General features: G+C 36.8%; 2 protein-coding genes across 3 annotated transcripts; both read right to left on the bottom strand.

Annotated features, from left to right (window-relative positions):
• Positions 1 to 357: 357 nt before the first annotated feature.
• LOC134266196 (uncharacterized) lies at positions 358 to 1,869 on the bottom strand. The gene has a single exon (XM_062748426.1). It carries the CDS (start codon positions 1,720 to 1,722, stop codon positions 448 to 450), a length of 1,275 nt encoding a protein of 424 aa, XP_062604410.1. The 5' UTR covers positions 1,723 to 1,869; the 3' UTR covers positions 358 to 447.
• A 6,309-nt stretch (positions 1,870 to 8,178) lies between these two features.
• Positions 8,179 to 12,473, bottom strand: LOC134266199 (recQ-like DNA helicase BLM). Of its 2 annotated transcripts, none has more exons than XM_062748428.1 (6): positions 12,394 to 12,473; positions 11,267 to 11,454; positions 10,834 to 10,960; positions 10,284 to 10,501; positions 8,504 to 8,633; positions 8,179 to 8,337 (listed from the first exon to the last, which is right to left on the bottom strand). In XM_062748428.1, the coding sequence occupies exons 1-6, from the start codon at positions 12,440 to 12,442 to the stop codon at positions 8,282 to 8,284; spliced, it is 768 nt and encodes a 255-aa protein (XP_062604412.1). In that variant the 5' UTR covers positions 12,443 to 12,473; the 3' UTR covers positions 8,179 to 8,281. The 2 variants fall into 2 exon arrangements, with proteins under 2 accessions (XP_062604412.1, XP_062604413.1); XM_062748429.1 differs by lacking the exon at positions 12,394 to 12,473 and adding an exon at positions 12,180 to 12,232 and having other exon boundaries at positions 8,180 to 8,337.
• Between the last annotated feature and the right edge of the window lie 615 nt (positions 12,474 to 13,088).

Genomic DNA, 13,088 nt, shown 5'->3' on the forward strand with positions numbered 1-13,088 from the left:
GCAAGTATTTTGTGGATTTGATAACTTATTTTGGAAAACATAATTATCAACACAATATTTTGATTCTGTAGCACTCCATTCATTATTATTTTCACTTTCTTAGACTTTCATACATTTGAAACTTACATGTCATTCAAAGAGGCATCTACTCTAAATTTCAAATTTCATTTTATCATGGAAAGGGTGAAAATAAGAATTCAGCGTAGACTGAAGAAGGAAGGTTTATTCATTTTTTTTATATTGCATGAATTTCTCTTTACTTGCACAGTGATAATACAGAGTTTTTAAATAAAGAGCATTACAGAGCTTCAACTCTCCACTGTTTTATACAATGTACACAACTGTTTCTTTTGTGGGAAACCATGGAAACAGTTTAAGAGTGAATCATTTCGATAAGTTTTATATGATAAATCATTGTCATATGTTATTGTAATAATGGTCACAGATTCAATGCAGATACTTGATTTTCTTTACTTGTATGTTCAACAATTGCGCAACAAACAGATTGTCATTTGTATCTGTACACAGTCCCCAGGGTCTACTCAGTCCACAGTCTATGTAACGGAGGAACTGTCCATCTTGGTCTATGATGTGGACACAGTCATTGTTAACATCAGCTGTAAGGATGTGACTCTGACTGTCTGTGGTAATTCCTAGTGGTTTGAATAGTTTGTTCTGCAGAGCAGGAGAATGTCCAGTGTACCTGAATCTCAGTTTCCCGGCCTGATTGACCACTACTACTGCTTTAGCTCCACTGTCGGACACACAGATATCCAGGTTTTTGTTCTCTGCTATATACTTTCTATAACTATCAAAGGAATAGAGAGGTCTACCTTTATCATCAAACTGAATGGACTGTTTCTTTGTTGAGCCAGTGTAACGGACAACTTTTGCTTGTTTGTAATCATCACTGTCCATGATAACCAGGAGGTCACCAGAGGATGTACTACAGACACTGCGAGGTCTCCAGTTCTGTATTCGGATAACCTTCTCTATCTTCTCATTCTTCACAATGTTCACAGTTCTATCACTGGTATCAGTATAAACTAGATCTCCACTTTTTGTCACTGCTATGTCAAATGGTATTTTCCATGACTTGGTTGTGATTGACTTGAGTAGTGATCCCTGAATGATGCTGTAGAGTTTCATGGTGCTGTCACATCCATTTGTCCAGATTTCTTCATCACTCAAACAGACCACATTGTAAAGGTTATCTCTATACCCAGTGTCTATTGTGGTGACAGTCTCTGGTCCATCAAGCAGCTGTTTGACTGGAGGATAGGATCCAGCTTCTGGTGATTTCTGTGTTGTCTTCATGCTATAGCCATGTTCATCTGTTTTTAAAGAATTTGATGATAAGGCTCCAAATATTTTACTTAGTTCTTCCCAATGAATTTTTCCTGGAATGAATTTGGGTAACAATGGTATGATTTTGTGTGGAAGATTTCTGTATGTGTGTACATTAGACATGACACTAGATAGTTTTGACAAGTCATTGGTGTTTATTGCAGTTTCAATCAAATCAATTTCTTCTGTGATGTCAGATATTGTCTTTTTTATTTCATCCAATTGTTTCTGAAGAGTTTGTAACTGCGTATTTTTCATCTCATCAACTTCAGCTTTAAGTTTCTTGACAAGTTTGTCAATTTCTCTGTGCCAGTCCTCTCCATGTTTTGCTATGGCTGTTGAAAGATCTCCATATTCCTTTTCTAACTGACTCATTCTGTTTTGTACATCAGAGGCAATGCCCTGGTAGGTTGGATAAATTGTGTAATTTAATTCATTTGTTTCCTTTGCAAAAATATCCTTCTTTTCATCGAAAACTTGCAAGACTTCAGATAATTCATGACCTAAATGTTGCTTGGATGCAAGACAGCTAAGACAAACAGAAAATAAGGGGCAGAGGAGGAGGTAGTATTAAACCATTGAATTATCTTACATCGCTGTCCAATGACCAATTTTCCTGGATAGAGATTCTGTCGTTGTCACTGAGATCTGCGTGGTAGGATACAGCCTGGATACCAGATTTCCTCAGCTCTGCATCTACCATGTCATACTCCTTCCCATAAAATCAGATCCATGTTAAAAATTGGAACTCACTCAGATCCAGCTCAGAGTTGTTAAAATTTGTTTTTACACTAGTAAAGCCATTCCTTTTCTGAGTTGATAAATCTATTAGTAATCAGTACCTGAGGCTAAAAGTTCTTTCAGTAAATACCAGCTTAGAACAGAATACTGACCTTGAAAGACAGTACACAATGCCACACTTTCCTGGGAACTGTTCCTTTATCAGTTTTGTCACATCTGCTGTTAGTGTTGACGGTTTCTTAGGTTCAACTTTAAATTTGGGCATTTGAAGCTTTGCACAAAGCTGTAGAAAGCCAATCGAAATAAATATATAAGTTAATTATGCTTTTCAATTAAGTCTGTGAGCCAATGCTCACAAGTTAGAATAGGTCCTCAGTACGCCCTTGCTTGTCGTAAAAGGCGACTAAATGGGAGGTCCTTCGGATGAGACCGTATAAACCGAGGCCCCGTGTCACAGCAGGTGTGGCACGATAAAGATCCCTCCCTGCTCAAAGGCCGTAAGTGCCGAGCATAGGCCTACATTTGCAGCCCTTCACCGGCAATGGTTACGTCTCCATATCAGTGAAATATTCTGGAGAGGGACGTTAAACAGTATACAATCAATCAATCACAAGTTAAACCCCCACTTTGATGTGAATATACACATCATGTGAATAAACATCAGTTCAGTTACAGACAGATGAAAGGATAAATAGAAAGTTGACATCGGATTTGAACAAAAATGGTTAACTTCTTATGGAATGCCTCAGCAAAGAAGTGCTAAAATTACAAGCATCTGTGATGAGTGGTTGCTGAGAAAACTGTGACGAAAACTTGTTATGCATGGTAGGGACAGACGCACGGATAAATAAGATGTTGACATCGCATTTGACCAAAAACAAATCCCACCACATGACATACCTAACACAATCAAGACAAGGAACACAAGGCAGGTGTGCCAGGTTTATAGAATGCTTGGCACCTGATCCTACCTTTTATTTTATGTCTCATCAGCTCCTGATTTGTAACAGACTTTTGAACTTGATTACTGTTTGTTATCTCTATATATTTCATTTAGAGAACCTAAGATTTGTTTCTCTATCAAACTCAGATCAACATCAGAGTATTTGATAAAATATAAATCTATCAAAGAACTGTTCAAGTTTCAAATTCTCAATTGAAGTCAGGAAAAAACCCAAACAAACAAGAAAGAGCTCAAATAATGATTAAGAAATGGCTTTATTTACACTTAATTTCAAATCAACTTTCGTAAGTAAATGTTTATTTCATTCAAATTTAAAAGTAAGTACCAGCCCCACCACTCAGAAATGATCGCTTCGGTTGTGGGACTGGCATAAATCCTAAGCCACCCCTGGAACTATTGAAGCTACCCCTGGAACTATTGGTGCCACCTCTAGAACTGCTAGATCCTTCCCTTTGATTTTTTCCAGCACTTGGGACCTTCTTGGATGATCCTCTGGAGAATTTGTAGACTGAAAATTTGCTCCCTTTTTCAGAAAATCCGCTGCAAAATTAAAGCACATTCATTGAAGGTAAAAGTTAAAGATGTAGAAAAAAAGCAGGAATATTGTAGTATGCATTGGAAAAGAACTATATCTCAAAAGATGACAGAATGGCAAAGAAAAAAAATCAACTTATTAATTCAACTTTTTCATAAACCATATATATTTCATCCCTTGCCCTAGCCTCCAGTACAGATTACAATTAACAGACCCTGCTTGTCCCCCCCCCTTTTTCGTGGTTTTTGTACCTTACCCAGAATTCCCTGAACCTGACTGGCTTCTAGCGCCCCTCTTCTTTCTTCCGAAGCCTCTCTATAAAGTAAGAAAGTTTTTAAAAAATTACATGAATAATAAGCACATAAACATCGGTAATCAAAGATTACAACGCTCACCTCGACGAATGTTGTTAGTTTAAGTAAAGCAAATCTCGCATCATAATTTTTTCTGAACAGTTTGTATTTATTCTGACAACAATATTCAAATAAGTTCTGTTTAAACTGGTATTAAGTTCTTTGGGGATTGACCTGTTCCAAAAACTCGTCTGGAAAATGTACGTCAGATCAAACATCCTAAGCAAGTTTAGATTGTCCATCCTTAGATGCATCATCCATGCAAGTTTGGTCTAGTTGGGGCTTATATTTTATTGGGAATAACTTGGTCACTAATCTGGAAAATGTAGGTCAGATCCAGCATCCGAAGCAAGTCTGGTAGTGCATCATCCATGCAATTTTGGTCTAGGTAGGGTTTATAGTTACTTGGGAATGGATCTGCTCCAAAAACATTAACCTGCCACTCATTTGAAAAATGTAGGTCAGATCCAGCATCCGAAGCAAGTCTGGTAGTGTCTATCCCTAGATGCATCATCCATGCAAGTTTAGTCCAGGAAGGGCCAATAGTTACGTGGGAATGGACCTGCTCCAATACTTTAACCTGGTCACTTATCTGGAAAATGTATGTCAGCTCCAGCATCCGAAGCATGTTTGGTAGTGTTCATCCCTAGATGCATCATCCATGCAAGTTTGGTCCTAGTAGGGCTTATAGTTACTTGGGAATGAACCTGCTGCTTAAACTTTAACCGGGACGCCAACGCCGGGGGTATAGCTTAAGCTCATCTCGACTTCATCAAGGTGAGCTAAAAATCTACATAATTCATTATATTCACTTGTTTGAACATGATAAAATACTGAGAATTAGAAAATAAATCATAAATGTAACTAATCAGTGCAGTTGTAGACCCCCCTCTTTCTGTCTGTGTTAGACATAAATAAATGTAACTAATCATTGATGTTGTAGAAGTACCTTTTTGAAGCCCCCCCACCCCCCCCCCCTCTTTCTGTCTGTGTTAGACTTAAATAAAAGTAACTTATCAGTGATGTTGTAGACCCCCTCTTTCTGTCTGTGTTGGATGTAAATATAAGTAACTAATCAGTGATGTTGTAGACCTCCCTCTTTCTGTCTATGTTAGATGTAAATAAAGGTAACTAATCAGTGATGTTGTAGACCCCCTTCTTTCTGTCTGAGTTAGATGTAAATAAAGGTAACTAATCAGTGATGTTGTAGACCTCCATCTTTCTGTCTGTGTAAGATGTAAATAAAGGTAACTAATCAGTGATGTTGTAGACCTCCCTCTTTCTGTCTGTGTTAGATGTAAATAAAGGTAACTAATCAGTGATGTTGTAGACCTCCCTCTTTCTGTCTGTGTTAGACTTAAATAAAAGTAACTTATCAGTGATGTTGTAGACCTCCCTCTTTCTGTCTGTGTAAGATGTAAATAAAGGTAACTAATCAGTGATGTTGTAGACCTCCCTCTTTCTGTCTGTGTAAGATGTAAATAAAGGTAACTAATCAGTGATGTTGTAGACCTCCCTCTTTCTGTCTGTGTTAGATGTAAATAAAGGTAACTAATCAGTGATGTTGTAGACCCCCCTCTTTCTGTCTGAGTTAGACGTAAATAAAGGTAACTAATCAGTGATGTTGTAGACCCCCTTCTTTCTGCCTGTGTTAGATGTAAACTAGACATCATTGAGATGGTGGCCATCTCAAAGGGCCCCACTTTCAACAATGAACATGAAAATGTAAGGTAGTTTAAAAGTGTTTATTTTGAAGAGGAACATTTGTGTAATACAGTAAAAGTCATTTAGTACGACTTCAAGGGTATTGCGAATTTACAGATATATATGGAAGTTATCTTGTATCCCAGATTATATAAATTTACTGGAATTAAAGGGAAAAAATTATGCACCAAACAAAGATTTTAAACAAAAAGGGTAATTTTGACCATGACATAGAAACTTCTACCAAGGTCACTGCACATCCATTGGCCAGTGGAACTCTGTGAGTGAAGTAATAGCCAGATTGGGCCAAGGAGAGGGAATATATGCTCCGAACAAGGATTTTTATAAAATTCTGCTATGACCTTGACCTTTGACCTAGAAACATGGTGAAAGTACACTGCACTCCAGTTACCAAAAGGCATTTTGTGGGTGAAGTAATAGCCAGATTGGACCAAGGAGAGAGAAAATATGCTCCGGACAAGGATTTTTCATATAAGTCTGCTATGACCTTGACCTTTGACCTAGAAACATGGTTCAAGGTTATTGCACACCGGTTACCCAAAGGCACTCTGTGGGTGAAGTACGAGCCAGATTGGGCCAAGGAGAGAGAAAATATGCTCCAGACAAGAGATCTCGGACGGCCAGCTGGACAGACAGACTGATCACTATAGCCTTAGGGCGCCCGCCAAGCCGGGCCCTAATAAAGGTAACTAATCAGTGATGTTGTAGACCCCCCTCTTTCTGTCTGTGTTAGATGTAAATAAAGTTAACTAATCAGTGATGTTGAAGACCCCCCTCTTTCTGCCTGTGTTAGACGTAAATAAAGGTAACTAATCAGTGATGTTGTAGACCCCCCTCTTTCTGCCTGTGTTAGATGTATATACATGTATATGTAACTCATCAGTGTTGTAGAAGTACCTTCTTGTAGGCTCCCCTCTTTCTGCCTGTGTTAGATGAACCAGCTGACTCATCTACGAAGTAGGGAGACTCCCACTCCGGAACATCTGATTCCACCTCCCCTTCCTCTTGTTGTAAATCTACAAAGGGAGATCAATCATAGAGTATAAAGGGAGTTCAATCTAATGTACAAAGGGAGATCAATCTAATGTACTAAGGGAGATCAATCGAATATATCTTATGTACAAAGGGAGATAAATCAAAGGGTAAAAAGGGAGATCAATCAAATGTACAAAGGGCGATCAAGGGAGTACAAAGAGAGATCAGTCAATGGGTAAAAAGGGAGATCAATAACACCACACAAAGACGTCAAATATAGGAGATCAATTAAGTTATAAAAGGGAGATAAAGCAAAGAAAGCAAGATTAATGGAGATCATTAAAAGAATCTAGAAGTTTAGTCAAACTAAATATGAAGAAACATCAATAAAACAATTAAATTGGAATTTCACTTTACAATGCTGTCTTTCTTTTAGAAATATTTTAAAGTCTTAGGCCAAAAAAAATAATCAATTGTTTCTCAGGCCAAAAAAATCAAAATTCAATGCGGCAGGCAGGCTTTTTTTTTTTTTTTTTTTGGAAGCAGGATTTAGTCTACGCCTTTTTTTTTTAAGTCATTTGTTCAATAAAATGATAATATCTACTAATTCTTAAGTTTTGTTCTTTGAAATTAATTATAATATGTAATCAACTTTAAATAATGTTAATCCAAACATTTATTCAAAAGTTAAGTTATAAAGTACTGTAGATTTAAAAGAAAGATATTGTTTTTTCTAATTAAAAATGTCTATCTTAGGCTATCTAAATTTAATCCCCTGGTTCTCAGGCCAATTTTCTCCAAAACAGATGCGGGAGGGCGGCATTTTATTTTTCATTTTATTGGCAATAAAGTAGATGAGGGAGGTATTTTTTTAAATTTTAATTTCCGAATTTTCTTTAAGATAAAGATAATTTTTTTAATCACAGATATACTTTCCATTTCTGGTCAAAATTTCTGCTTTATCCATTGCTTAACAGCGTGTAAACATCGTAGGTAATGCCCTCGAATGTATTTTCAAACGAAGTAGCCAAAATCTCATTGTAAATGGCTACCGGAAGTGATGTTTGAATACTAAACTACGAAACAAATGAGGTTGGAAATTTTTTTCCCGGATTGGTCTCCGCAATACCAACTTTTTATTTTATCAAAAATGCAATAAAATCAGCAGTGCGGCTACCTCAAAACGGATGCGCGCAAAACGGATGCGCCTAAGAACCAAGATTTCAATTTTTTTTGGCCTTAGCATTTATGCAAAGGGCAATAAGTCTATTTTCTTTTTCAACTTGGAAAAATAGAAAATTGATTTATTTCCCTTTTCAATATGTCAATAAAATTGATCAATGCGGCTGTTTTTGAACTGATGCAGCAGTGCCTGAGAAACTATTTATTAATTTTTTTTGGCCTTACAAAAAAAAAACCATTTAATTCAAAATTCTCCTCATTTATAACACAATTTTAAATCTATGTCACAGCTTGGAATATGCAGATTAGCGTAATTAACTTACCTGGTAGGATAAGATTATAATTCTTGGTGAGTTCAAGGAATCTCTCAGCTCCATATTTGTTGACTTTGGCTTTCGGCAAACCATCGATACTTGCCGTCATCTCGTCTACAGTCAATGGCGTCTTTTCGGCCAACTGTCACAGTGTTAAAATCGGAAATACAGTTGCGTAGTTACGTAGGCCATGCTCAGCAGCTATAAAAAAGTTTTCAATGCTTAATTGTAACTATTCAATATAATGGAAAAAGGGAAAGTACAAAAAAATTTACAAGTTTAACTTAAAATTTGTTTAAAAAATCCTAAAGTTAATTTAGATGAATACCACTGACTTGTGTCATAAAGCTGTGAAAGTCAACCTTACCGATTGTCTTTGCCATTTCTAACAGTTCGTTGAGACATTCTTCGATCACGTTCTCGCATTTACTGACAGGTTCTTTACCGATCTTAGCCACTTCAGTTCTCTTCCTACTTCCTTGCACTTGTAGCTCTACCTGCAAAATATAATTTTTTTTATCAGAAAGAATTGAAAATTTCATCTAACGGGTACACAATTTGTAAACTCGCTGTATATCAAGGACTAGAGACTAAATTTCAACAAGAGGCCCACAGGCCTTATAGGTCACCTGAGCATCATGCAACAACTTTCAAATGATTGAATTTATTTCATGTTTTAAGCTAGCTGCTATTGCATTCACGATTTTGAAAGAGGCACCAATGCTAATCATAACTATACACTTAGCAATTGTCTAGTTTTTTTTACTTAATACCCATAAGCAGGGTAGGGAAACAAAAAAGTATGTCAACTAATCAGTAATATTCAGCGATAATCAGTGCTCCTACCACACATGAACCCCTGACCCTAGGTTTACACATTGCTTAATTTTTGAAAAGGCACACTGGCTTATCAAAAATGTTTGATTAATACCAAGGAGCATATTTCAAACAATTCATTTTCAGTATATAAGTAGAGCCCCCCCCCCCAAATTTTGGTATCCCTGACCCAGGGGCCTTGAATTTCACAATTCTGGAAGAAGAGCTCATCATAAATATGTAAAATGTTCATCTGCTTATTACCCAGAAGTAGAGAAAAAGATTTTCATAGATAAAATGCATTTTCACTATATAATCAATAGAGCCCCGCCCTAACACCATAACCCCTGACCCTGGGGCAATGAAATTCATAAATTATGTAGAGACACTCTTGCTCATCATAACTATGTCCTTAATTAGTTTATTTAATACTCAGAAGCAGAGAAGAAGATTTTCAAAAATTTAATGCATTTTCACTATATAATCAATAGAGCCCTGCCCTTACACCATAACCACAGACCCTGGGGCCAAAAAATTCACAATTTTGGTAGAGGCACTCTTGCTCCTCAAAACTATGTACTTAATTTTTTTTATTTAATACCTAGGAGCAGAGAGGAAGATTTTCAAAGATTTAATGCATTTTCACTATATAATCAATAGAGCCTCGCCCTAACACCATAACTCCTGACCCTGGAGGCCATGAATTTCACAAATTATGTAGAGACACTCTTGTTCATCATAACTATGAACTTAATTAGTTTATTTAATACCGGGAAGCAGAGAAGAAGATTTTCAAAGAATTAATGCATTTGCACTATATAATCAATAGAGCCCCGCCCTAACACCAGAACCCCTGACTCTGGGGCCATGAATTTCACAATTTTGGTAGAGGACTCAATGCTGATTACAATCATAACAACAGTTTGACTGCTTGATGTCCGGGAGTAAAGTAGAAGATTTTTAAAGATTGCACTAATTTTAGTGGTTTTTGCCCCACCCCCCAGGCCCCAGGGGGGCAGGGACCACAAAATTCACAATTTTTGTTCCCCTTCACCCATAGATGCTTTATGCCAAAATTGGTTGAAATTGGTTCAGCGGTTTCAGAGAAGAAGCTGAAAATGTTTAAATGTTAACGCACGACGCATGACGAACGACGACGGACGAAAACAGATAGCAATAGGTCACCTGAGTTTACTCAGGTGACCTAAAAATTAAATCAAGTTTCAATTGATGTACATGAATATAGAACTTCCTTTAAAAATCAAAACATCTACAAGTTTAATTTTTTTTTAAAGGATATTTTCCTCAAAACATTAGTTGGGAAGTCCTACCTTGCGTTTTCCCATCATCACATCATTGGCTTTAGGTCCGAGCCTGATATAACAAGCTGTGGTGTCTGTCGCAGTAATTTTTATATCCTCATGTAAAATGGCATCAATAACTAATTTTCTCAGCAGTCTTTCAGCATCAGCCCTGCTGTAATTTTTACCACGACCATGAAGGGGTATCCTGTCATGCCCAGCATCAGAAATTTTACCAGTTTTAGCTCCTTGAAATGTAAATTTGATCACCATAAGTATCAAATTGTATGCCTCGCAAAAATAAGGTTTAAGGAATCAAGACATTTTGTTCAAAGCACAAGCAAACAGATTAAAAAGATTACACTGTAGATGATTTCTGAGATGAATTCCCCACTATCTTTCTTTACTTCTAAATATATCCACAAGTAGATAAGGGTGTACCTCTAAATATATCCACAAAGTAGATAAGAGTGTACCTCTAAATATACCACAAAGTAGATAAGAGTGTACCTCTAAATATATCCACAAAGTAGATAAGTGTGTACCTCTAAATATATCCACAAAGTAGATAAGGGTGTACCTCTAAATATATCCACAAAGTAGATAAGTGTGTAGTCATTTCCTCGTCTTCCATTGACGGTCAGATCCTTCACACATTTCACAATCTCCTTGACATCATCTGTGACATCACGCAGTTGGAAGGACTCCTTTATATATAAGAAATTGATTAATCATCCTTAATTGTAGATGAAAACCCTCCAAAGCCTAATCAGAAAAACTATTAACATTTGCAATGTAGAATGAAATGAAGCATTGTGAAATGTGTTGAGTCAAAATTCAGAAAAAAGTAAACAGAACACATTGTCAATTTAGAGAATTTGGATGGTATATCAGGTACTGTTCTCAAGTGGAGCCAGTTCTATTAAGAACCCACGCTTATAACATAAACTATTACACATGTAGCAGGTATACAAAAATCAAAAAAAAAAAAAAAAACAAAGAATAAAATTAACCTTAGACACACAGTTGTCACAAATAGCTCCACGGAAGTTCCCACACTCCTCTCTATTAAAGTCTCGTTCTCCGAAGTATTTAAGCAGCTGTGATCGTCGACAGTCAGCCACGTTCTCACAGTACTGTACCATTCTGAAGAGGTTGTCTATATGAACTCTCTTGGAATCAAATGTGGCTGCCTGATCCACTGTGAAAAAAACAAAACATACTCAACATTTTAGATTTAAAGTCAAAATATGGTTGTTTGATTTTGAACAAAATCAAACATGTTTCCAATATGTACAGTTTATATAATGACCTTCATACATGTTTAAAAAATATAATTTTTCCACAGAACCCCCCTACTTACTCTCTATAATCCTCCTCAGTCTTTTGACATCCTAGTTTGTGTAATACATTATAACAGACCCCCTACTTACTCTCTATAATCCTCCTCAGTCTTTTGACATCCTGGTACGTGTAGTACATTATAACAGACCCCCTACTTACTCTCTATATAATCCTCCTCAGTCTTTTGACATCCTGGTACGTGTAGTACATTATAACAGACCCCCTACTTATTCTATATAATACTCCTCAGTCTTTTGACATCCTGGTACGTGTAGTACATTATAACAGACCCCCTACTTACTCTCTATAATCCTCCTCAGTCTTTTGACGTCCTGGTTCGTGTAGTACATTATAACAGACCCCCTACTTACTCTATATAATCCTCCTCAGTCTTTTGACATCCTGGTACGTGTAGTACATTATAACAGACCCCCTACTTACTCTATATAATACTCCTCAGTCTTTTGATGTCCTGGTACGTGTAGTACATTATAACAGACCCCCTACTTACTCTCTATAATCCTCCTCAGTCTTTTGACATCCTGGTACGTGTAGTACATTATAACAGACCCCCCTACTTACTCTATATAATCCTCCTCAGTCTTTTGACGTCCTGGTATGTGTAGTACATTATAACAGACCCCCCCTACTTACTCTCTATAATCCTCCTCAGTCTTTTGACGTCGTGGTACATGTAGTACATTATAACAGACCCTCTACTTACTCTCTATAATCCTCCTCAATCTTTTAACATCCTGGTATGTGTAATACATTTTAACAGACCCCCCCTACTCACTCTCTATAATCCTCCTCAGTCTTTTGACGTCCTGGTATGTGTAGTGCATTATACAGTGGGCTAGCAGCTCAGCTCACGCGGGCTCGACCTGTCCCCTTATAAAATCCCTCCACTGACTTTGGGCAAGGAGTAATGAATAACGAGTCTGACATCCGGTTTGTCAATTCCCATTCCGAAGGCAATGGTTGCACATATACATGTAACCTGAAATGCACAGGGTGTCTAGGTGCTTGGGTTTGGACAAATTGTCCAAATTAATGAAACATACTTGATTTTTTTAGGGATGTTAATGAATAGTTGACTATTCGACTATCAGTTGAATGAACCAGCAATTGAATAATGAAACAACATTTTGAATATTTTAATATTTAAACAAGAGGCCCATGAGAAACAACTCTTACTTGAGTAATTTTGACCCTGCCTATTCTTCACTAGATTTCCCTGCCCTGCCATATGGGTCATAATTTGAACATATTCATTTGTGGTCTCAATTTGTTTGTGAGCAATTTAAATTTACACTATACCCTAGAATGCTTCCTCATAAGTTTTAACTTTTCTGGCCCAGTGTTTTTTGAGAAGAAGATTTTTTTTTTTAAAAATTCAGACTTGTTTCCATTCAAAATTTTGATCCCCGATCATGATTTTAACATACTTGAATATACACACACTAAAGATACATGTATTTAAGGAATCAC

Source organism: Saccostrea cucullata, unplaced genomic scaffold, assembly GCF_032062105.1.
Source record: "Saccostrea cucullata isolate Sc308-1 unplaced genomic scaffold, CSIRO_AGI_Scuc_v1 ctg8691, whole genome shotgun sequence".
NCBI lineage: Eukaryota > Metazoa > Mollusca > Bivalvia > Ostreida > Ostreidae > Saccostrea > Saccostrea cuccullata.

Coding starts and splice junctions, on each gene's coding strand:
- LOC134266196 (XM_062748426.1), bottom strand. CDS start 1,722: ATGAGTCAGTTAGAAAAGGAATATGGAGATCTTTCAACAGCCATAGCA.
- LOC134266199 (XM_062748428.1), bottom strand. CDS start 12,442: ATGCACTACACATACCAGGACGTCAAAAGACTGAGGAGGATTATAGAG. Junction 11,455..12,393: donor ACTGAGGAGGATTATAGAGA/GTGAGTAGGGGG, acceptor TTTTTTTCACAG/TGGATCAGGCAGCCACATTT. Junction 10,502..10,833: donor CTTTGTGGATATATTTAGAG/GTACACCCTTAT, acceptor TTACATTTCAAG/GAGCTAAAACTGGTAAAATT.